This window comes from Capsicum annuum, chromosome 7 (assembly GCF_002878395.1).
Source record: "Capsicum annuum cultivar UCD-10X-F1 chromosome 7, UCD10Xv1.1, whole genome shotgun sequence".
NCBI lineage: Eukaryota > Viridiplantae > Streptophyta > Magnoliopsida > Solanales > Solanaceae > Capsicum > Capsicum annuum.
In genome coordinates, this window is record NC_061117.1 from 64,717,405 (window position 1) to 64,742,118 (window position 24,714).

The window sequence follows — 24,714 nt, forward strand, 5'->3', positions numbered from 1 at the left end:
TCAATGGCAACTTCAGATTTTTTTAAATGGATAATTTTCAACAAATTAGTCCTCGAGACCCCTTCAAGGCAATTCTCACTAATTTTCAAATAGAGGGTCTAAATGCAAAAATAAAGATTTCAAAACCGAGCCAATCCGCTGCTAACCCAAATTCGACATTCTGGATCAAATAAAATTGTCTATCATTGACATTCAAAATAAAATATGTTGATGGAAGTCAAACTAATGACTTTTTAAAGCCTCCAAGAGACTCAAACTCTCCAAAATCGTTTTCAAAAGTATTGAGAACTGTGTCGATCATCCTCACACTCCAAAATCAACATGCAACAACTACAGAGGAGGGGAAATATGTCAAGTCACATAGAAAGAAAATTTTTACATATCATACAGGAAACAAGGGCTCCAAAAGCTAATTCATTGTAAACAATCTCTTTTTAAAAATCTGATGATTCAATTGAGTCTGGAACATTGCATTTAATCCATTATTATTATTAATTTGTTTTCATTGGTTCCCAAACATTCTCGAAGGTCCATTCGAAGAGTTTTTGACTTGTGTTTTGTTGGTTCCAACTATTGTTGGTGCAAGTCCTCCTTTGTTCGCATTCATGACCCATCTTTCACATTTTCAAAGAATAAATATTTCCTTTATCATGATCGCATTGGTGGGCACCACGATCGCAAAGCCATTATTGGTGGGCCAAATCAATTTTTTCATTCCATTTGTAGCCTAGGGCTTGCATTCACAAGGTCTTGATTTGGGTCAAGTCGTGATCGCGGTACCTAACCCACAATCGTGATAGCTGACACATGATCGCAATTAAGAGTGTACATGAGCAAATATTTTTTTCCGTTTTGATGCAAAATATAATTTCTTCTTTTTTAGACCTTGAGAGCTCAAAATTATGCAATTTCAAATATGTTTTCGAGAATTCTTACATGGGTATGTTTCCAAACTTTGAAGTCATTATTTCACATTATTTTCCTTAAATCTACCTTCAAATCTTTTTTAAACTTGATTATGAGGGTTTTACCCTGTAAAGTATAAAATGAATTTTTCTTTGATTTAAAGCTCGAAGTCTACTCATTTTTTCTTGGATGTCTAGATTCAGAAACCTAAAAGTGTGGTGAACATGATACTTAAATAGAATCTCAATTTTACCCTTACATTTTTGAAATTAGTTTTCAAAGTGATTTTAGACCCGAAATCAAAATATATTGATATGGACATCGATGAAATTCTTTTGTAGATGTCATATTTTGTTAGATTGAATGTGTTTAGAGATGATTTGAGGGAGTAGAGCTTTCGATTGATGCTTCGTACTGTGTTTTGGGCTTGCAAATCTTCTTTAAGACAAGTTGGGATGTATTTTGACTTTTTCTAAATTGTTGTATGCTTGTTTGCTTGTGTATTATGAATCTCTTGGGTTTTGGGGGCCCTACTTGGGTGAAACGACGAGCATCTCTGCAGGTACCAGAGTCTTTTGATGGATTATAGTTACATAATTGCTTATCTTAGTTAGTCTTGCTATTTGAGAATATGCTTAGAGTAAATTATAGATATATGGCTCACTGACTTTGAATAAATTGATAGTGGATAGATATTTAGAGCTTGAATCATGTTTAGTAGACTTTGTTGTGATATCGGGGCTTAGGGATCTTTTAGGAGTTTATTATGTTATTATTGTTATTTGATGAAATGATTGAGGTTTAGAAAATATTTAGAGTATAAATAGACTTGTAATAATTAATGTGATTATTGGGGTTTAGTTTCTTTTATTAGAGCATATTATTAACCAGCATAGTTCTTCTTTTAGTTATTTAGTCTAGTGACTTCATCTTAGGAAAATATGACATTTATCATATGGATTAAGCTAGGATCGGGTAAGTTTCGTCATATAATGTTTTTTAGATTGTTTACTATTTTTTTGTTACCCGAGTGGGGGTTTATGTGAATATTATTATTGACTTGGGAGACTATTATTGTTGTGATGCTCGCGTGAGTCATGAATTGATATTTTTGATATTATTTGTGCATTAATTTCCTCATTATTATCATGATGCCCGAGTTGGGATTTGACTTGATATTACAGGCCTTATGTGAGCATTATATTGCCTATCATTATCATGATTTTCGAGAGAGAGGCTTGAATTGAGTATTATCTTCATATTGACTGGTTGTTAGCATTACATCCTCATTTCAACCATACATATTCATAAGATTTGGTACCACTAAGAAACACTGATTTTGATAGAAAATGAAACATTTTATCAAACTCTTGATCGTGAATTGTGTCAGTAAGGAGATTGAGATATAATTTGAGAGAGTATATGAGTGCGAACCTCCCATGGATCCTATCTTAAAGCACTGAGGCTCAAAAGGTGTATACAAAAAATCAAGTGATGACTTACATCATCATCCTACCATCATTACATTGCATTGCATCACTATTTTTTTCTTATGTCTTTTGACGTCGTGTACTTAGTTTTCTTATATTTTTTAGTGTAATTATTCTTATTCAGATATTATATTATAGAAATTTTTAGGAGATACGGTGCGATTGAACCTCAATTGTGATATTGGGTATTTTCCATTCATTTCACTACATTACATCATATCATACTACTTTTTGATTCATTTGAGAGTTGAGATATTTATGAGATGTGGGGTATGGCTACGGCTTGATTAGTGAGATATGTAGTGACGTAATTATTGGTGGCATAATATACACATAATTATACATTCTCACTATTTTATCTCAGATTATTGGTTGAATATGCTTGATTGAGCCTGATATACTGTATTAATTAATCTTCCTCATAAATAACGTACTTGCTGATCATAAAACGGCTAGTGTCGACTCATTTGAATTATTTTGTCTACCCTGCATATTGATACTCCTATGATTGTTGTGTTGGGACACCTTTTTATGATGAAATAGTGTATTTATCGATTGTAGATTGAAGGGAACCTTGGATAGTTGGGATTGTGGTCCTCGCCATCACTTTGAATTATGATCGATTATCGACTATGCTTGTTGAGTACATGTGTTTCATCCTCACTCTTATTTTTCTTTCCTTTTTCTTTTCTTCCGCACCCCATGCAGGTAGTGGTTCGAGTAGCAAATAGTAGATTGGGTCCCCTTACAATTGATGTTGCGGAGATCGAGGTAGCGACTAACGTTTCCCCATACTTAGCCAAATCTCTCTTAATTTATCTAATATTTTATCCACATTTAACATACTTTAGAGTATTGATATCATTCTGTATTAGAGACTTATACTAGTGACAAACAGATGTGAGATGTTTCGTTGAATTACTATTTCATTTTTAATTATTTTGGAATTATTCTATTCTTCCTCCTTCGCTTCTGAATTACTTTGATTGTTGAGTTTGAATTGGGATAGACTTGTATCGGAGGGTGTGACTGGTCCCATCACATACTCTATTTTGGATCATGATAATATGTCTAGCAAATCACGGGTAATTCCTATCTAGATTATAATACAACAGAAATACCACCAGTTTTATGAATTTGTAATATTCATCTTGAAGATTCACGAATATTTTATGATGACAAGCAGAAAGTGGAGGCTTATATTTTCAAGAAGGTGATGTTGAACTTGAAATCCCCTAAACTGAAGGCCCAAATTCCATCTGTAATCAAGAAAATCTAAACATAATTATACTAGACTTGCATGTTTCTGAATGGATAGCAAGAACCAACTAGTGTCCAAACTACTCTGTCCAAACGAGTAGAAAAAGGATCATGAATCATCTGAAATCAACAAAACATGGGCCTTGTCAAGAATCAATCACTCAAATAAACTACTACATTTATGCATCCTCCGATGCATGATATGAACTATAAAATGCACCTTCGCAATGATACGGAGAAAAACCTATTGAATTTCTTTCGTTCTCATAAAAAATAACAGATTGGGCAGGTACCAAAGGACAGCGCACTATAGCTCTTATATAACTGTGCTAAACTTCTTACTCCTACTACACCAGATAAGAAATAATGTCAACAAATATCAAGGTGGCTGACCAAACTATCAACAGCAAACATTACGATGCATCCACATACAGCTTTTGCACAGTACATAATGATGTAAGGCGGCAAAACATTCTGTACACAAATCCAAGAACAAAGGGGATGTAGTGCAATAGTTATCAGTTCATCCAAACCCTATAGCTTTGGCTCCAGAACCTATGTGCGTTAATAAAAATTAACCAAACTAGTAGAAATAGTAGACTTTGAATACAGTAAATCATATGGTTCACGGCAGAATTCTGAACTCAAACCCATAATGTTCAAATCCTGGATCCACCTTTATCACGGAAATGGCAAAACAGTAAATTATTATCGAAAACCTAGTTCCAACATCCACACAGGCATGCAAGAACTTATGAATCGAAACTTTCATATGCTAATACTTCTTGCTCTCATACAGGCAGTGGGGCTTGGGGACTTCTTGCTCTCATACAGGCAGGCAGTGGGGCTTGGGGACTTTAAAGTTGAGACAACCCTTTCTAAAAAATGGGCAAGAGTGTCACAGGGGTGTTTTTAAAGGATTATGCAACAAAAGCAAGACCTAGGTAACAAATCATTAAACAAAAATAAGAGAAGAAAAAGGTTAGCGTTCAAACTGCCAAAATTGCAATACTCCGAAAGTGTGAAACGCTTTTAAGTGATTAGCCTATGAGGTTCTGAAAAAGGGAGTGAGAATTTGAGAAATCTGAATCTGTATAAAGGTGCTTGGAATACTAGATTGGCCAGTGGCAACTAGAGATTATATATGAGTGCATACTTTGTCCAAATTTGAGCGTCTGCATTGATGAATCTTTTTAAATGCTATGGTTGGTTGTCTTTCTACTTTTTTCTGGATGGTAGGGTTTGAAGGAAGTTGGGTTTGTGGGTTTGTTTCTTCCTGGTTGAAGACAAAATTTGACATGGAAAGTGCATATTTGGTGTGCAACTGTTGTTTGATAACCAATAGGTCAAGAAAAAAGTTCAGATTCTATAAATACTCCTATTAACTATCAAGAATAAACAATTAGAGCATTTTGTTGACTCGTGAAATAGCCAACAGAAATGACCCTCTTATGAAGTGCAGTGGGAAAAAGTTCATTTAGATAAATGAAACAGTCATGGAACTCGATTAGCTCCATTAGTTTCCTCCACTGGCAATAAAACATTCTGCTGTACCGAATCATCTATTATCCATACTGCCTACTCAAAAAGCAGCAGTATCAATTAGATTGAAGGTGGCAAAAAAAAATGCCACGTCGTAAATGACGGTTCAGTAACTAAGCTCAGCCTACGAAATTTTTGAATTACGAAACATCTACATTACATCAGATCTTTGGGATGGAATCTGCTTACGAACTGCTTCAGTAGAGCTTTTCTTCATTGATTATCTTCTTCTCTTCTCAGTTTTGAAGTTTGACCTTCCTCTTTATCTTTTAGCATCGATCCGAAAAAACTGTGTTGCCGCTCTACATAAAGGGACTCTGCTACCTTCACAGGCTCTGGAATAGGAGAAAAGATGGGTTCAAAATTGTGGGGAGCGAGTGGAGTGGGAATAGTAGTCTCAGCTGGAGTAATGGGTTGTCTAGTGGTAGCCTTTTTATCCTTCTTAGCAGGCCTTGCAAATAGGTAAGCTGCAAAAGTAGAAATGTTTGTCAATTTATTAGGAAGTCACAGAATCTGAGCCGCCATTGGTGTTAGCCTCCTATAATAACCTGATATGATTTAATAATAATAAACTAATAAGAAGAGATCAAAGTAAAGAATCAAAAGATGAGCAAATAAATTGGGACCTCGGAACTATATTTGGAAGAACTCACTGGAAGATCCCGATAAGGGGCAATCAAAGATTCTGACAGCGGATGATGGAGCACCAATCACGGAAGGAAGATCTCGCCCAAGGCCAAGCAAGGAAAGAGATCATATCCTCCACAGGGACACATCCAATATGGACATGTATAGATGTGAACCAGAAAGGAAGATTATATCACACGCACAGACATATTTGATATGGACGTGCCAATGATGTGAATTCCCAATCAAGGAATCAATACAAATCCTTGATTGAAAGAAATCCCTTGGGTTTTGCTATTTAGAGCAAGGAAGCAGCGAAAGATGACGGCTATATAAGGGCATTGAAGACAGAAGGATAATCACGTAACTTCACAGGAAACTATCCCATCTTTAGTCTTCACAAAGCTTTGTAATCCTCTCAGTTTACAATACTTACAAAAAAGAAAAAGATTGAGCTAGTCCTTTAGCTATATCAGTCGAGGTTGTGTCACAAGATCGGGACAACTACAGATTGAGTTCTAGGAATTATCCAATTACGTTGTCACTCATACTTTACATCAAGCTCTAAAGAAAACCCTTGCAACCCAAGGGGACTAGAATAGGCACCACACTGGCGATCCGAACCAGTATAAAACTGTGTTCTTCGTTACATTTCAATTTTAGTATTCAGTTTATTTCTATCTTATTGTGTATATTAACTTGCAGGAGAGTTAACTGACCAAGCTGAACAGTCGACTCAAAAAAAAATTCAATTCACCCCCCGCCCCCGAATTTCATTGGTATTAGAGCAAGTCTCAACATAAAGAGTTGCCCAACTGCACGTGAGTAAAGATCAAATGGTTAACTATCAGATTTCAGGAGCACTTCTTCAAGATAGGGCATTTCTCAACAGGACCGTCCTAACAATACTACTCGCACTGGAAGAACAGATTCAGAATCTTCATACAGTCAACAGACTTACAGGCTTGAGAAGTCATTAAGAAAGGACCGAAACCCATACACGGACTGAAGGAAAAACAAAAGGAAGAGGAATCTAGCAGCATGGACGATTTTGAAAACTTTGAAATCACCGAGGAACAACAAGAGGTAATCGAAACTAATGCTAGAGATATAAGTTTGCTTTATTGTGCAGTTAGTCGAGTAGAATACGACAAGATATAGACCTATGAAATGGCCAAAGAAATGTGGGACAAACTTGAAGTAACTTATGAAGGTACTATCAAAGTAAAGGAAGTCAGGATCACTGCTCTAGTCAATGAGTACGAGCTTTTCAAAATGGAGGAAAATCAGGGACTGGAGTCAATGTTCGCACGTGTCAGCGAAATTGTCTATGAACTAAGTCTCTAGGGATGATCTACTCAAACAGTCTTCAAGTCATGAAACTAGTGAGGAGTCTTCCAAAAGCATGGGAAACCAAGGAAGGTATTCTAGAGGATGAAGATCTCCATAACGTGACATATGATGAGTTGTAAGATAATCTTCTTACTTATGAACAAATCATATAAAGAGGTATAGCAAGAAGGAGAAAAAAAACCTATAGCCTTTAATGTTGTTAGTCTGGGAGAAGACGAAAACATAGACAAAGAGAACAACAAAACAATGGCCCTTAGTGGAGTCAGGCAAATTCTAAGGCAAAGATAGCAGAGACCTCAACAAACCTTCAAAAACAGCAAATTCACAAGAAATGATGATCGATGTTATCATTGCGACAAACCGGGCCACATCAAACAAAATTATCCGGAATTAAGGAGAAGACCATCTAAGAAAACAGAAACTTCGATGCCTAAGGAGATGAAGATGAAACTGAAGACGACACAGAAACCACAAATATGTGTTTTATGCGATAGGTGAACCCACTGTGGTAAGACCTTTAACTGTCAAAATTGCAACATTCTTCAATTAAATCTTGATATGATCATTGATGAGTTTCAGAAGATCATTGATGAATAGAACAAAATTGCTCAAAAAAGGAAAAATTGACAAACTCGGTTAAAAAAGAAAATTGAGGAAGAAAGAAAACTAGCAGATTCAACTTGAAGCAAGCCAAATAGAAATCAACTTGCTTCAAGATGAACTTGATGATAGTAAAACGCAGTTAAACAACATTACAAAATCACCAAGTCACAATTTTATCAAGTCAAATATTTTAAACGCTAAATCTATTTCTTCCTCCGACTCTTTTACCTCTGTCAAATCCTTTTTCTCTTATCATGAACCTATCTGTTATACCTGTGGAAAAGGGGGCACAAATCACATAACTGCATGCAACGATCTAGAGGAATGTGGATTTGGAGACCTAAAGAAAGCACATCTAACCCTCAAGGACCCAAAACCACTTGGGTACCTAAACGAAATTAATTCTTTTTTTAAGCAGAAATATGTACGCAAAAACTACAAAAAGGAATGTGGGTAATAGACAGCGAATGATCCAGAATTATGACCGGAAAGAAAGAAAACTTCAGCACCTTAAAGAAAATTGATGGTGGATCTGTTAGATTTGGAGATAACTCCAAAGAAAAAGTCATAAAAGTTGGCTCTGTAAAAATTAGCTCTTCCTACGAGCTAATTGAAGTTTACCTTGCTGATGGGCTTAGACACAACTTATTGAGCATCAGTCAACTCTGCGGTGCAGGATTTGGCGCATCTTTCAATGCTTAAAATTGCTCCATCAAGTATGAAACAAAGAGAATCACTCTTACTGGTGACCACATTGATAACACTTATGTTTTAAATAATACTGATTTTGCTACCCTGACATGTCTCACTACTCAAACCAGTGATCCTTGATTGTGGCATGGAAAACTTGGACATGGCAGCATACGTGCCATTGACTAGACTTGAACTGTGAACGGCCTGCCAAAGCTAAAGTTCGAGAAGAATCACATCTGTGATGCTTGTCATCTTGGTAAACAGACTCGGACATTTTTTAAAGTCAAAGACATTGTCAGCACCACCAAACCCCTTCAAACGATCCATATAAATCTATTTGGCCCCACCAAAACAGCTAGCATTGGTGGAAAAAGATGTGTTTGTTATCATTGATGACTCTCTAGATTTACTTGGAAAATATTTCTTGCTCATAAACATGAAGCCCGGCCATGCTGTATGGAGCAGAGTGTTGGCCAGTCAAGAGCTCCCATATTCAAAGAGTGAAGGTGGCGGCAATGAGAATGTTGTGCTGGATGTGTGGACTTACTAGAGGGGATAGAGTTAGGAATGAGACTCCGGGAGAAGGTGGGAGTGGCTTCAGTGGAGGACAAGATGCGAAAAGGAAAGCTGAGATGGTTTGGGCATGTAATGAGGAGGGGCATGGATGCCCCAGTTCGTAGGTGTAAGAGACTAGCTTTGGATGGCTTCAGGAGGAGTAGGGGTAGGCCGAAGAAATACTGGAGGGAGGTGATTAGGCATGACATGGAGCAGCTACAGCTTATTGAGGACATGACCCTAGACAGGAAGATGTGGAAGGCGCAAATAAGGGTAGAAGGCTAGTGTAAAGGTGTGGGTTGTAGCAAGGTGTTAGGAAAGCGCTTGTGTAGCTGGAATAGTAACCCTAGGACTGTGACCTTGAGTAGGAGCCTTTAGTCAGGAAGGATTGGGTGTTGTTGGCGTCTTTGGGCCGTGAGTGTATGTTAATTCTAGGTGGGTGTCAGATTTGTTATCTCTTATTTCGAATTGCTCATATTTCTCTTATTTCGTATTTCTCTTATATCTATTTTTATCATCTCTTATTCCTTATTTCTGTAATGTAATCCATCCTGTTTCATGTTTCACTATGACCTTGTGTACTATTCTCTATCTTGAGCCGGGGGTCTATAGGAAACAGCGTCTCTACTTCTTCGAAGGTAGCGGTATGGACCGCGTACATTTTACACTCCTCAGACCTCACTTTGTGGGAATACACTGGGTTTGTTATTGTTGTTGTCGTTGTTTAGGATTTGATCTCGGGCAAAAACTCCTAGTAGATGACCTCGGATGAGAATTCTGACGTCATGAGCTCTGAAACATTGATTGTAGGCTAAAAGGACCCTTGGTTCAAGTCCCGAGGCTTTCAAACTCATTTTGGGCTATTGGGGGATTATATGAAAAATGAAACTATAGGTTTAAGCCATACAATTAGTCGAAACAATCTTGAATGAAAGTTACAATGATTCCATTGGATCCGGAACGTGTTTTACAATCAATTTGCACTATTGGATCATGTTCATAGGATTCCGAATGTGTTCCAAGGGTCAAAAACAAGTTTTTGAAATTATTGGTATTGGTGTGGTCGCGAAAGCGAACTTTTGACTGTGTTTGCGACTATTTGACTATTTGACCAGGTTGCGAAAGCGAACTTTATGTCGCATTCGCAACCATCGTTGATGGTTAAGACTGATATTGAATCCTTTTCGTATTTTTGACATTTTGAAAGCTAGGAAGCTCCGATTTTGACGATTTTCGATGCATTTTCCTCGTATAATCATTGTCTACCAATTTAGAACTCTATTTTCTCCATTTCCCAAGAACTATTTTATTTTTCGTGATTGCCACCCAACTTGAGAATCAAAACGTTATTTTTACCATTTTTAGAGCTTGGGAGCTCGGATTTGAGCGACTCCAAAGGAGTTTTCGAGATTTCTTCCATGGTTAAGTTTTCTAATCTTCTACTCCCTCCGTTTAAAAAAGAATGACCTACTTTGACTTGGCATAAAGTTTAAGAAAATAAAGAAAACTTTTGAATCTTGTGGCCTTAAATTAAAGTAATGTCAAATGCACCAAAATGCCCTTTAATCTTGTGGTCATAAACATGCCATGTGGAAAGTCGAAATTAAAGTATTGTCAAAAAAAGAAAGGGGTCATTCTTTTTTAAACAAACTAAAATGGAAAGTAGGTCATTCTTTTTCAAACGGAGGGAGTAATTATCATTTTCCCCTTGATTTCATCTTCAAAACAACTTCAAATAATTGATTTCAAAATGGGTTTTGGAGGTTTTTGCCGGTAAAGCTTGAAAATGATTTTTCTTTTATTTGAACCTCGTTTTTCACTCGTTTTCGCATAAGTTTTCAGTTGTAGACTCCTATGAGTATGGGAAATATATATCTAAAATAAAATTATGACTTTATCCCTTTTAATTTCAAACTCACTTTCAGGGTCCGTTTTTAGACCCGTCTTGAATATAGCAGTATGGGTCTCATTTTATTCCTAATGACGTGTAGATTACTATTTTGATAGCATGACAGCATTTCGAGATCATGGTTTAAAAGCGAACAATTTGTGGGCGATTCAACAATTGTGGTTCGACATCGAGGTAGGCTTCGGTCTACTCTTCTTCATGAGATAGTGTAATATATATGCTGCATGTTAGATAGGGATGTTAGGATGTGATTATGGGTAGAACGCTGTGACTTAGACTAATTTATGAGCTCGGGGATAGAAGGATGAATCAACCCTTAAGGTGAAATACTTATTATGTTTCTAGGATCCTATTACTCTAGGTTGCTAGCATGTTACGCATAGTTGAGGCTAATGATCCTTTATTATAAGATTTGCTACCTTACGTGGTGGATGGTGATGATTTCCCAAATCGTGTTTTGGTTATGCCAGTCATTTATTATTGGGCCCAAGGCCATGATTATGATATTAGTTGAATTCCGGGAAGTGATTTACCCCTGTAAAGAACATGGCGGCAGTTTATACACATTTACATGCTTATAATCATATTATTTGAATATTGGTGAAGGCATGCATAGATTCGGTACAATTCATGCTCATTCAATAGTAAATGGTACGATTCCAACTAAAAACGTGCTTTTACTTCTGTTCTCCTATAAAGGAATTTATTCCCACTTTTCACCTTCAAAATAGATTCCTTCGTAACAGAAATCGTACCATCTTAATGAATGATTTATAAGCCCTTGAGACTAAAAGTTATGTTTTAAATATTAGACCAAGATAGATTTCAATCCACGATTTTACTACTACTATTTACTTCTATCGAGAGAGACTGACCTTTTCAACACTTTATAATGATTTAGTCCCCAAGTTTACCCCGGGGCAATGGATTTACGAACTTACACTCTTTTAACCACGGCTTGGGTCTGTGCATTATTATATATACATATACACATCTTCGGTACTAGACAAAGTTGATGATGATGATGATGGTTATTTGAAATCCTGAATCGATACTAGGTTCGTGTATACAGGTACTCTCGAACCCCCTAGGGGCCCCTTCGTCCGTGAGTCATCGTGTCGGAGAAGAGAGGTCGCCGTAGGTCGTACCTTTGCGAGCCGTCGAGCTGGAGGGAGTGTATACACTGGATTACATTATGGTACTTGGTTCGATTATAGTAGTATGGATTATACTTTACATTCATCCTTGCATGCGCATTGCGTATCACCAGTATACATATATATATCTATTAGCCTTATGGGATGTTTCATAGGTATAGGTGATGAGTATTGCTTATAGTGTGTTGTGTGTTGTGTGGACCTTCTGGGTTATGGAACCCGATTTAGGTATTGTTTGTCTGGGCTAGCTAGTTACTGTATTGTGTTATTATTATGGTTAGTTTGTGACAGGTTGATTACTAGACTGGTACTGAGATTTGAGATATGATTATGATTTTTTTCTTTATGGTTGCTTTATTATAGATAATTATCTCATGTTTAGATGTATGGATTAGAGATCCTAATTATGTTAGTACTAGTTCCTACTATGATTAGGAGGTCTTAAGATGCTAGTATGACTACTTTTGGTTGTACCTTTGGGTTAGCCATGTTTATGTATACATTTATATATGTAGTTATGGTATTACCGTACATCCCTCCCTTCCTTCATGTGTTCATGTTTTATATCCATATTCTTAGGCCTTATATACTATTATATATCCTTCATCTGGTCTTTATTTGTACATAAGCCAACAATATATGGTATAGTGCTTAGGTTCCTGACTATGGCTGGAATAGGATAGTTTATCTTATTGCCTCCTTAGCTTTACTATGATACCTAGATAGTTTACATTCCTGTTTGCATGTAATGCATATTTGCATTATCTTTGGATAATAGTACTCATACTATACTTCTGTAACCTGCAGATCATAGTACAGGTTCTCGTCGTTGTTGTGTGCGTCGTGCGGAGCAGCTATGGTTCAGAGACATAAGGTGAGCTTCTCGCGTTCGGAGTATTGCTATTCTCCCTCCTATGTGCTAGACTAATCTCTATGTTGTATTCAGAGATGGATTGTATCAGAATATGCATTTAGTACTTCATTTTGTAATCTTATCACATTAGAAGCTCTTGTATTGATTCCACCGGGTTTTGGAACTATCTTGTATATTTTAGCCTTTTTACTATATTTATTCCGCATTTTTCCTTCATTTCTCTTGGTCATCCGTTACTAGTAATTACAGACTACGGGTTGGCTTACCTACTGGTGGGTTATCGAAGGTGTCATCATGACCTGAGAAATAGAGTCATGACATAAATACATAAAGGAACTCATCAAAAAGTTTGACATGGAAAAAGGGAAAGCTTTCGGAACTCCTGTGAGTCTTTCAACAAATCTGGACTCGGAACACAACAGGAAAAGATGTGGATGAAAAAACCTACAGAGGAATGATTGGGTCTCTACTCTACTTGACCGCATGTTGATCAGACATCATGTTCAGTGTATGCAAATGCGCAAGATTTCAGTCGGCTCTTAAAAGAATCATATTTGATTGCAATAAAGCAAATTATTCGATCTTATTGGAACTCAGGATATTGGACTATGGTACCCCCACTCCTCAAACTTTGATTTAATTGGTTATTTAGATGCTGACTTTGCAGGTGAGAAAAATGACGGAAAAAGTACTAGCGGCAAGAAGCCGATCTAGGATTTAAAGTTTGTGGGTTCCTTGGGCAAAATAAAAAATCAAATATAGAGGCTTATAGGGTTAGAACCCACAACTAAGAGGCCTACAAAGCTTTAGCAAGTTCTTTATTTACCACAAGACCAATGACACACTTCGTTTATGGGTTCCCAACTTAAAATTCTTATATATTTACTAGATTTCTCAATATAATTAAAAGATTTGCACGAAAGTTACTATGTTCTCGGGAACCCCCACCTACCACCCTAGATCCGCCCCTGCTAGCGGCACCTACCAAATTCTTGGGAAGGCCTTAATTTCATGACATAGCAAGAAACAAACTTCAGTCGCATTATCAACTACTGAAGTTGAATACATAACCATTGGAAACTATGGTACTCATTGATTATGCATAATGCATCAATTACTTGATTTTGATTTAACCTACGAATTTATGCCAATTATGTGTGACAACGCTAGTTCTATCAGTCTATCTAAGTACACCGTGCATCAATCTAGGGCGCATACAGACATTAAGCATCATTTTATTCATGATCATGTCGAGAATGGTGATTTTGCATTAAAATTTGTTGACTTCAAAAATCAACTTGCTGACATTTTTACAAAATCATTGCTAGAAGAAAGATTTTGTTTCCTTAGAAAAAGTCTTGGTGTTATTTGCATTAATGATATTTGATTTTCTTGCAAAATATTTTTAATTATGTGCAAATATGATATTTGACATTCTTGCAAAAATAGTTTTAATTATGTGCAAATATTTTTTCCTTTCTGACTTACACATCCTTTTTAATCATTATCCCCTCGTCCTTTAAGTAGTGCCATTTTCAGCTTCTATTCATTTCTATTTCTGCCAAAATATTTTCTTGACTTTTTCTCTTCTCTAGGACTACGTCCTTGCCTTTTAAACGTCCTTTCTTTTCAATCGACTTTTACCTTTCAACTTCCCACCGTTTCATCTCCCTTCACACCCTTTTTATACCCCCTTGAAAAGGTGTTTTCCCCATTCTCTTTCAAATGAGCCGAACTAGATCCATGGCCAATATTTTGAAAAATCCCGCAGATTGTCACTCCAATAATCAAGAACCAGTCATTGTTCCTGGTTCTTCTGAAATAGCCTCCTCTCAATCCCTGCAATTGACTACTCCTAGAAAACACTTCGTCTCTAGCCCCAATTTGCCCAGTAAGAAATCTCGCCCCAATTCTCTAGAAAATCTTCCTCCGAAGGACATGCACAAGTCCTGGACCGCATCTCAATGGGAGAAGTTTATCGCCTACAAAAATCGCTAAGTGGTGTCCGGAAGGATTGCGAATCTCCTTCAATTGAAGAAATCTCATTGTAATGTAAGCCCCTATTTAAAGCTCAGGACTTATCTCTTGTTTTCCATCTAAGTGGATCCAAAGTCTTTGAAGACCCTGTCAAAATGTTTTATGCTAACCTCTTCCTCTCCCAAGATAGTGCTGAGTTAAAAAACCTTGTGCTCGACACATATTATTTTGAATGATTTTCTGTTTGAGAACGTGTTTGATACTAAGTTCTCTAGGGTAATTCCCTTTATGAATGAAACTTGGCTTGAAAATTTTGAAGCTAGCTTTAAGGAAGCAAGAGAAGTTGTTTCAGATCCTAAAGTGAACCTGTCAACTTTGGACCGTTATCCTTGTGTTTCAAACACAAAATTTTGGCTCATATCATCACCACTACACTGATTCCCAAGAAGGGGTCTCAAAGTAATGTCACCTGCAGAGAGTCTTTGTTCTGTATTGCATGATAAAAAATACAAAATTAAAGCCATGTGGTTTCGTGAGTATATGTTAGAGAGTGCAACTGACACTCATGCCACAGCAAGCCTGCCCTAAGGTCTTTTGATTACTCGGATCCTGCTCCACTACTCTGTTGATCTCTCCAGCTTTCCTGTGGTTGAAGTTTTGGCCACAAATGACTCCAGAACATTTACCAGCATGGGATATGTTTTAGTGGAAAATGAGTGGTGCAAAAAGGAGTTTGCTAAAGCAAGTAAGAATGCTACTAACCTTGTGTTTTCAATGTTGAAGGAAGTAAAGGAGATTAAGGAACACCTGAAGTCTATCGAGGAAGGGATAATGAATATTCAGGAGTCAACTAGCAAGTTGTTGCAGCTGGATAAGGACACAAGCATTGATGTGGGCAAAATGCATATTTTAGTCGATGGCCTCAAACAACAAGGTGTCAAAATCTTTAACAGGGTTATTCAAGCAAGTCGACTCCATCAAGTCTGAAGCCAACTCCCTCAAAATGAGCTTGTCATATCTGTCCAGAACTCCTACTCCAGCTTCTCCAAAAATGTTGAACGATTCTATGAACGCTTTTGTCACAATATGCACAATACTGTCACCTATTTTCTTAAAAAATGTTGACTCTTAGCTTTGCTCATTCAAAGGAGGCATGTCCCCTCTCTTTCATTGGTTTGTAACTGGGATACTAACGACCTCTCTCCCCGACATTATACTGCTGTTTTTTTGTCTTGTTTTTAATTCTGCAAAATCTGCCTATTTCTCTGTGATGTGTCTATTTATTCCGCCTTGCTGTTTTGGTTTGCTTGTTTTTCCTTGCATTTTTTTCATTATGCCGAAAGGGGGAGAAATAGCCAACATCAATAAGAAAGAGCTAAAAGTAAGGGGGAGCCACAAGAAAGTGAGAGCTAGCTATTAGCCACAAGGAGCCAGCTACAAGCACGGGGGAGCCACATATACAGGGAAGTCAACTGATGTTTATTATTTGTCATTATCAAAAAGGGAGAGATTGTTAGTCTCCTATAATAACCTAATATATTTTAATAATGACAAACCAATAAATTAAATATGCAGGACCCACCTCGGAGAAGATCAAAGCAAAGAATTGAAAGATGGGCAAATAAATTGGGACCTCGGAACTATATTTGGAAGAACTCATTGGAAGATCCTCATAAGGGGCAATCAAAGATTTTGATGGAGCACCAATCACGGAAGGAAGATCTCGTGCAAGGCCAAGCAAGGAAAGAGATCATATCCTCTGCACGGACATATCTGATATGGACGTGTATGGATGTGAACCACTATTCAGGAAAGGAAGATCATATCACACGCACGGAAATATCTGATATGGATGAGCCAATGATGTGAATTCTCAATCAAGGAATCAATACAAATCCATGATTGAAAGAAAATCCCTTGGGTTTTTCTTTTTAGAGCAAGGAAGCAGCGGAAGATAAAGACTATATAAGGGCATTGAAGACAAAAGGATAATCACGCAACTTCACATAAACTCACTCTGTCTCATCTTTACTCTTCACAAAGCTTTGTAATCCTCTTAGTTTATAACAGTTGAAAAAAGAAAAAGATTGAGTGAGTCCTTTAGTTATACCACTCAAGGTTGTGTCATAAGATCGGGACAACTACAGATTGAGATCCAGGACTTGTCTAATTATCTGTAACTCATACTTTACATCAAACTCTAAAGGAAATCCTTGCAACCCAAGGACTGGAATAGGCACCACATTGGTGATCAGAACTAGTATAAAACTCTGTGTTCTTCCTTATATTTTAGTTTCTACATTCAGTTTCTTTCTATCTTATTGTTTATACTAACTTGCAGGAGAGCTAACTGACCAAGCCGATACTCGAAAAAAATTTCAATCCCCCCCAACCCGAATTTCAATTAGAACATGTCAAGAATGACAATTTTACGTAAAATGCTCGCCAGGAATTGGAATGCAAGTTCATGCCACCCTCCATGACGTACTTGATATGGAGCATTTTAGATAGATGGCTCCATACCTTTTATAACAAGAGGATGGCTCCATGCATTATGAGTAAAATTTAAAACTATAATGTTAAACTCCAGTGAGAAAGAAAAAGTATTTGAAGAAAGTACTACAAAGGTTGAGTCAATCAAAATGCTTTTCCCACATAAATAATCTGTTCATCACCTCCTCTACCTCGATTAAACGTTGCATGTTTGCTAAGTACAGTATTAGCCAAGACCTAATTTGCATCAATAATAATAGGAGCAAAACCTACCGCTAGCTCTACGGTTATCCAATTCTGATAATTGAACTGCATATCCAATGAAACAACTGTTATATATAGACAAGAAAGAGAAACTCAAAGAATTTAAGACGATATGCCTAGCAAATCACAGGTCCAACTCTAGGTTTTAGAGGGAGAAAAAATCCAACATAGTAAGATCAAAGTTGAACAGGAACGCCATCAATTCTCTTAATCTGCAACACGCTCCTTGAAGTACTCATTTATATAGACAAGCACAAAGGGGAACTTAAGTGAAGTGAATTTCCTTTTATATTCTAGCCTAAAAGACTGATAGAAGATGAAGTTCAACTTGAAATCCCCAAACAGATAAATGGCGCATATTCTTTCTGTGTAAGGATCTAAATTACAGTTACTACACACTAAAGTAGCATGTTTCTGAATGGATATCGAGAAGGAACTACTACATCCAGGCTATGCTGCCAGAATCTATATTTGCAATCGAAGGATAATGAATCAACTGAAATAAGCAACATTTGGCGTCTGTTAACTTTCACTCTCGTAAGCCATAAAACATTGGATATCCACAAAGGCAAGGATCTTAACAAAAATCAAATAATGCCATACCGCATTTATTTATCCTCCAATACATCAATGACATGCACAACAAAATGCAGCCCAAACTCAACTCAAATTCTTTCATTTTCATGTAAGCAAGCAGATTAAGGACATATCAACAGACCAAAAGCATTTAAGCTCTTAGGAAAACAGGGCAAAAATTCTTACTCCCACTAAAACCAACAAGAAACAATACAAATGCAGCGGTGAGGTTTTGGGTTTTACAAATGCAGCGGTGAGGTTTTGGGTTTTACCTCCTAGACCGAGATTGAAGATGAGAACAGCACGCCAAATAAATTTGGCACCACGCCAGTTATTCGATATCTGTGTTTGCGAGTGAGGAGGAGGATCCATCTTTCTCTGATTTCCTTCCAATTGCTCCCTTTCTAATAACAGTCCCTTGTTTTTGGACAACATGACAAAAATGGTCATTTATGTATGAGAGTAAGTTCAAAATAGCCTATTTAGTACACGCTTAACACTTGCACTCTTTTTACGTTTTTTTTTTTTGGTTTCCAAGGTAGGCAGCGTAACATTAATTCTTCGTTTCTACCGGAGTAGTAGGCACACTAAGCTATAGAAAATTGGTCACAAAGTTTTTTTCATTCATCAGAGGTGGGATCGAACCTCAACCTCTTGCTTGCTGAACCACCACACTAACCCTTGTGGTTGCGCTTCTTTAAGTTTATCATAAACTAGTTGGCAACCACAAGTTGATACTTAAAAATTCTACAATGTGTAATTTTATCATTTAATTAAAAAATTTATTTGTTTAGTTGATAATTTTAGTTAGATATATTTATTATATTTTAATTAATGAGATTTGTATAAGAATGTTTTGAGTTGTTAATATGACACCTATAAAATTTTGAAAGTCAATCAAATATTTTATATTTTTTAAGTTGTTAATTATGGTGATTAATATATTTTTTTACATATTTTTTTTGAAATATATAACAAATTAATTATTTTTTTAGATATTTTAAATGGTTAACTATTTGTAATTTATAATATTTTTTATGTAATTTTTAAGTAATACATTTTTTTGAAACGTATAACATATTAATTATTTTTTAGATATTTTAAGTTGTTAACTATGAAATTTATTTTTTGACATTGTAATTTACTATTTTAAGTTGTTAGCTAATTTATAATACTTTCTTTGTTCAAATTTTTGTATCATTGATAGTCAATTATATTTTAAAAATAATTTATGTTTTTAATCATTGTGATTTATAATAGTTTTTCTTCTATTGAATTTAAGCGACACTGATTTAATTTTAAGAGTCAATCAAATACCATAATTGAAGTAGCGAAGTAGGTATGTCTTAAATGATTCATAATAACTAATTACAAGTGATATTGCAAAATTGCTATAAAAATAATTATGAAAAAAATTTAAGTAAACCTCATGTAAGATGTTAAATTAATTCAAAACATCAAGAGTTAATTTATCATTTTATGTCTATTTTATTTTTTTTATTAAATATTAGTAATTTTTTAATATTTAGATGACTTATAATAATTAATTAGGGTGATATAGTAAAATTATGCAGACACGTCATAAATATCTATTTTATTTTTTAATTAAATATTATTAATTATCTAATACATAAATGTCATATAACAATTAATTAAGGGTGATATAGTAAAATCACAATTAAAGCAGCTGAGACAGTCATGTCATAAATATCTATTCTAATTTTTTATTAAATATTATTAATTTTTTAATACATAAAAAATTTATAATAATTAATTAGAGCTAATATAGTAAAACACAATTGAAGCAACTGAAGTAGGCATGTCGACCATAAGCAGTCCGCTTCAGAAAATAATAATTTAACATTTAGATAACTTATAAATAATTAATTAGGTGTGATATAGTAAAATTATGGTTGAAGCAGCATAAGCAGACATGTCATAAATATCTATTTTACTTTTTTTTTATTAAATATCATTAATTTTTTAATATGTAAATGTCATACAATAATTAATTAGGGGCGATACAATAAAATCACGGTTAAAGTAGCTGAAACAGTCATGTCATAAATGTCTATTTTAATTTTTTTTAAATATTATTAATTTTTAATATGTAAATAACTTGTAATAATTAATTAGGAGTAATATAGTAAAACCACAGTTGAACCAGCTAAAGCAAGCATGTCGATCATAAGTAGCCTACTTCAGCTGCTTCATTCTCGTTTATTATATATTATATTTTAAAAGGTGGTTGCTTAAGTTTAAGGATTTAACATAGTCCCTTATGCATTTTACACTTTTCGACTTTTAAGTTTGCCAAAAAGTAATAATTTTAGTCTTCGACAAAATATTCGGTAAAACTATGTTTATTATATTTAATAAGAATTATGAATAAATAAATAAATAAGCAAGAACTCACTAACATGATCCGAACCAGGGCCTTGTCATAATGGGCATCCCAAGTTCAACAAGGACCGGGGCCCACCCCCAATACCCAACCCAACCTCCAAGTGCATATCCTGAATTGAATAAATTCCAAACATATAAAAGGATAGTGTATTTGAAGATGTAATGACTTTGGTATAAGTCTACTTCCTAGACTAACCCAACAAAGTCAATCCGTCCAATAACCAACTAAACTAAGACAATAACCCAATATGTTTATATATAATCCAAAACAAAACGGAACAATCATAAATCAAATATAACCCACCGGTATCAGCCATAAAACCAATACCAATGTCAAGGCTAACACCACTACCGACACCGCTCATACCAACCTATAGTAGCCCCATAAAGCCTTTATCCAAAAGTAAAACAATATCTGATCGGGACATGCCGCCGACCATAGCCAAAACTATAGTTTATAAATTGACTTAAGTATGTAAAGACATTTATGACATAAAATAGAGCCTTCTAGAATATGGAAGCTTACCACTTTAATCCACCATAAGCTGATCCCGAATTCGACCACTAAGCAGAAAGAGTAGAATGGTTGATTACTACATCGTATGGGGATACAACGCTCGAAGACGGGTTAGCGGGTGAGCACTAGCATGCACTCAGGATAAGTATAAAATAATGCCAACCTTTGAAACCAAGTAAATCACCCTATGCATTCACAACCAAACATATATATATAGATATAATCCATGCCAGGAAAGGGAATCGATTTTTAGCATGCCTTAAAACCATTAACCTAGGTATGTGTAGCATAACCATCCTAGAATCACCCACGGGCTATATGGGTCTAGTGTTACCCCCTGAATGAGAACCGATGTGTGTAGCCGCACGAACCGGAGATACCATGGGAGTAGGGGATTGTCATGTAGCCTTTTCTTTCCATAACACAGATATACAAATATAACTTAGGGGATTCTCGTGTACCCCTATAAGTATCATATATGGTCTCCATGACAAATCCTCATATCGACAAACATAAGTTTCCAGTGTCCGTCTATTGGACTCACACCTTCATGTTTAGTTATTACACCCCGCCATTATTGCCCAATTAAAACCATTAACACATAACCAAACCATCATTTCATTTATTATTAACCATGGCTATAAATAGTGGTATCGTCATACCGACTACACTTTGCACGCAATATCCTTAGCCAACCTTTTTAAAGATTAGGTATTCCCATGTACCCATAGATTACATTATTATGTTAACTTGGCGGATTGTCATAAACCCATAAGTAGTTCATTAATATGTTTGCTTGGGGGATTCCCTTGTACCTCATAAGGCTTTCAATTAAACCAAACCATGACCACCAAAACCTTACCATTTGACCATTTAAAACTATCCAATCCAGTTTAGGTTCCATTACTAAGTTATACTATGCAATAGTTTCATTAAAAGTCCAACTATGTAATAAAAGCATTTTCATAGACATTTTAACAAACACATTAGGGGCATATAATTTTCAAAACCAAAACCAAGTACCAATTTATCATTCCCATGCAACCACATGTTCAAACTATCATGAAAACATGAAAAATCATAATTAAGACATGGGAAAACCATAACCAACCATTATAACCAAAAACCCCAACATATATTTGTAAACCCAAGACCATACCATAATTATGCCATGAAAATCATATATTAAATCATGTCTTTAGTTGAACTAACAATGAGGGAGAAGTAAAATGCCTTAGATTACGAAGAAGACGGAGAGAAATCACCCTTTGCAAGCCCCAAATTGATCTTATTGATAAAACTCTAACCTTTCTTGACCCAAGATCCTTGAGAGAATTTGAGAGAGTGTTCTAAGTGTTTAAGATTAAAATAATATGGTAAATAATGTCCCAATAGTGTTATAAGTCGTGGGGACTTAAGAGGTTAAGAGGATAAATGTCCATATTACCCCTAACTTAAATTGTATAAAATTCTTGCAAGAAGGTACGACCACCCTCCCTCAAATCATACCCTAGGGTATGAGTGGTACCCTTATCTCATACCCTAGGCCTCCACTTAGACCCTAACACTGTCCAACATACAACCACCATTTTTAAACCATACCCAACCATACGACCAGTACCCTAAATTCGTACCTTGGGCAAAATAGAATTCTCTAGGTTAAACATAGGGCAACATGCGATTGGTAACATACTATTAGTACCCTAAGATACAACTAGTATAACCCAACCGTACCTTGCACAGAAACCAACCAACCCACACTGGTTACCATATGACCAAGACCCACCAAACCGTACCCTATCATACAACTAGTACCCCCTAATTGTATGATGTCTAAAAGTCAAAAACTAAGAAATTTTCTAAGGGTTAAAACCCAAAGTTTTTTAAATTCTCCCCCACTTGGATCATTCATCCCCGAATAATGGACAAGGCAGTATAAGCATGATTTACACCCTAACACCTCTATTGCGACCTTTAACTAAGTTAGAAAACAACAATGCAAGGAATTAACCTTTCCTTTAGCAAAGTTTGAAAACAAAAGTATGACGAAGAACACATACTTTCTGCACGAATATCCGGATTGGAAAATAGATGTGGATATTTGGACTTCATGTCCTCTTCCGCTTCCCAAGTAGCCTCTTTCATCTTGTGGTTCCTTTATAGAACCTTTACCAAGGCCACATTCTTGGTCCACAACCGATGAACCTAATAATCCAAGATCTCAACCAGGATTTCTTCATAAGACAGAGAATCCAAAATACCCAACCCTTTTTAAAGAACAACTAGTAAAAGATCATGTGAGACCCTTCAAAGTTCCCTCGTAGTCTAAGGCATTAGATCCTGTAAAGTGAAGCCTAATTTTGCTCTTAGAAGGCCAAGGAATGGATTCCAAAGTGATTAGTGTTTAAATCATATGGAATTTTCCTATTTCATCAAAATTCGACACCAGAAGAGAAAGATATGGATGTTTAACAGAAAGTAGTCAAAACTGCCCAGGTGCTACGAAGAGGGCCGATAGACCATCGCCCAAACCATCGCAGAGAAAGTAGTGAGACCTCATTCTAGTTAGGTGAGATGGTAAGGCTGACGGACCATCGACCTAGCGACGGACCGTTGACCCAGCCGTCGCAGGCTAGACAGAAAGTCCAATTCTGGCCCAGGTGCGATGGTCAGGGCCGACAGACCGTCGCTCCCACCATCGCCTATTCCGTTGAGTGATCTTAAGTCATTTTTAAAAGGGTTTTTTGGTTTTTTCCACCCTTTTTACACTCAGATATAGCCAAAAAGAAGCACATAGCTTCATATTCTTCATAGACATCAAAAACTAGGGTTTTCTCTCAAGATTAACCCTCTAGAGCAAATCCAAATCTTTCTCCAAGAAATTCAAGAACTCACCATAGATTTTACAAATTGAGTTAAGATTCAAGGTTCCCAAGTCAAAGGCTTGAAGAACCCTCTCTTAGGAGTTCTAAAAAGAGTCTCAAGCAAGCTTGTTCATCCAATTTCACAATCTAAGGTATGTGGGGTTTGAACAAGGGTAATCCTTTCACCCTTGTGCCCGAAGGCTTATTTTAAATTACAAGTTTTCTACAATTTATGAGATTTTACATAAAATTGAGTTAGGGTTTTTCACCCATTATCATTAGTTGCAAGTTTGTGATACTTCCCATAAATTAAAAGTCAAATAACATGATTTTGCATATGTTTCTATATTTATTGATGAGACTTACAAATTTAAGATACCTTATGAGTAATTGCATTCTTAAGCATGAATTTTGAGATGTTGACTTGAGATTTACTGTTTGGGTCAATAGAACCTCATTTTAAGATTTATTGTTCAAGACTATTTGGGTCATAAGTACCCCATAGCTAAGCTATTTTCAGATTTTAGTTAAAGATTTAACCCCTTGGGTCTAAGCTAAGATAGGAATCCATATTTGATTATGATTTAAAGTAAAGAGGAATATATTTTGGTCTTTATTATAGACCCTTGAGTTATTTTAAGGTGGATT

General features: G+C 35.9%; 1 protein-coding gene across 3 annotated transcripts; it reads right to left on the reverse strand.

Moving 5' to 3' along the window:
• Positions 1-3,503: 3,503 nt before the first annotated feature.
• LOC124885580 lies at positions 3,504-18,792 on the reverse strand. 3 transcript variants are annotated; one of them, XM_047393559.1, is made up of 3 exons: positions 18,552-18,744; positions 17,713-17,748; positions 5,119-5,665 (listed from the first exon to the last, which is right to left on the reverse strand). In XM_047393559.1, the coding sequence occupies exons 1-3, from the start codon at positions 18,727-18,729 to the stop codon at positions 5,412-5,414; spliced, it is 468 nt and encodes a 155-aa protein (XP_047249515.1). In that variant the 5' UTR covers positions 18,730-18,744; the 3' UTR covers positions 5,119-5,411. The 3 variants fall into 3 exon arrangements, 2 of the variants coding, with proteins under 2 accessions (XP_047249515.1, XP_047249516.1); XR_007042741.1 differs by lacking the exons at positions 5,119-5,665; positions 17,713-17,748 and adding an exon at positions 3,504-3,776 and having other exon boundaries at positions 18,552-18,779; XM_047393560.1 differs by lacking the exon at positions 17,713-17,748 and having other exon boundaries at positions 18,552-18,792.
• Between the last annotated feature and the right edge of the window lie 5,922 nt (positions 18,793-24,714).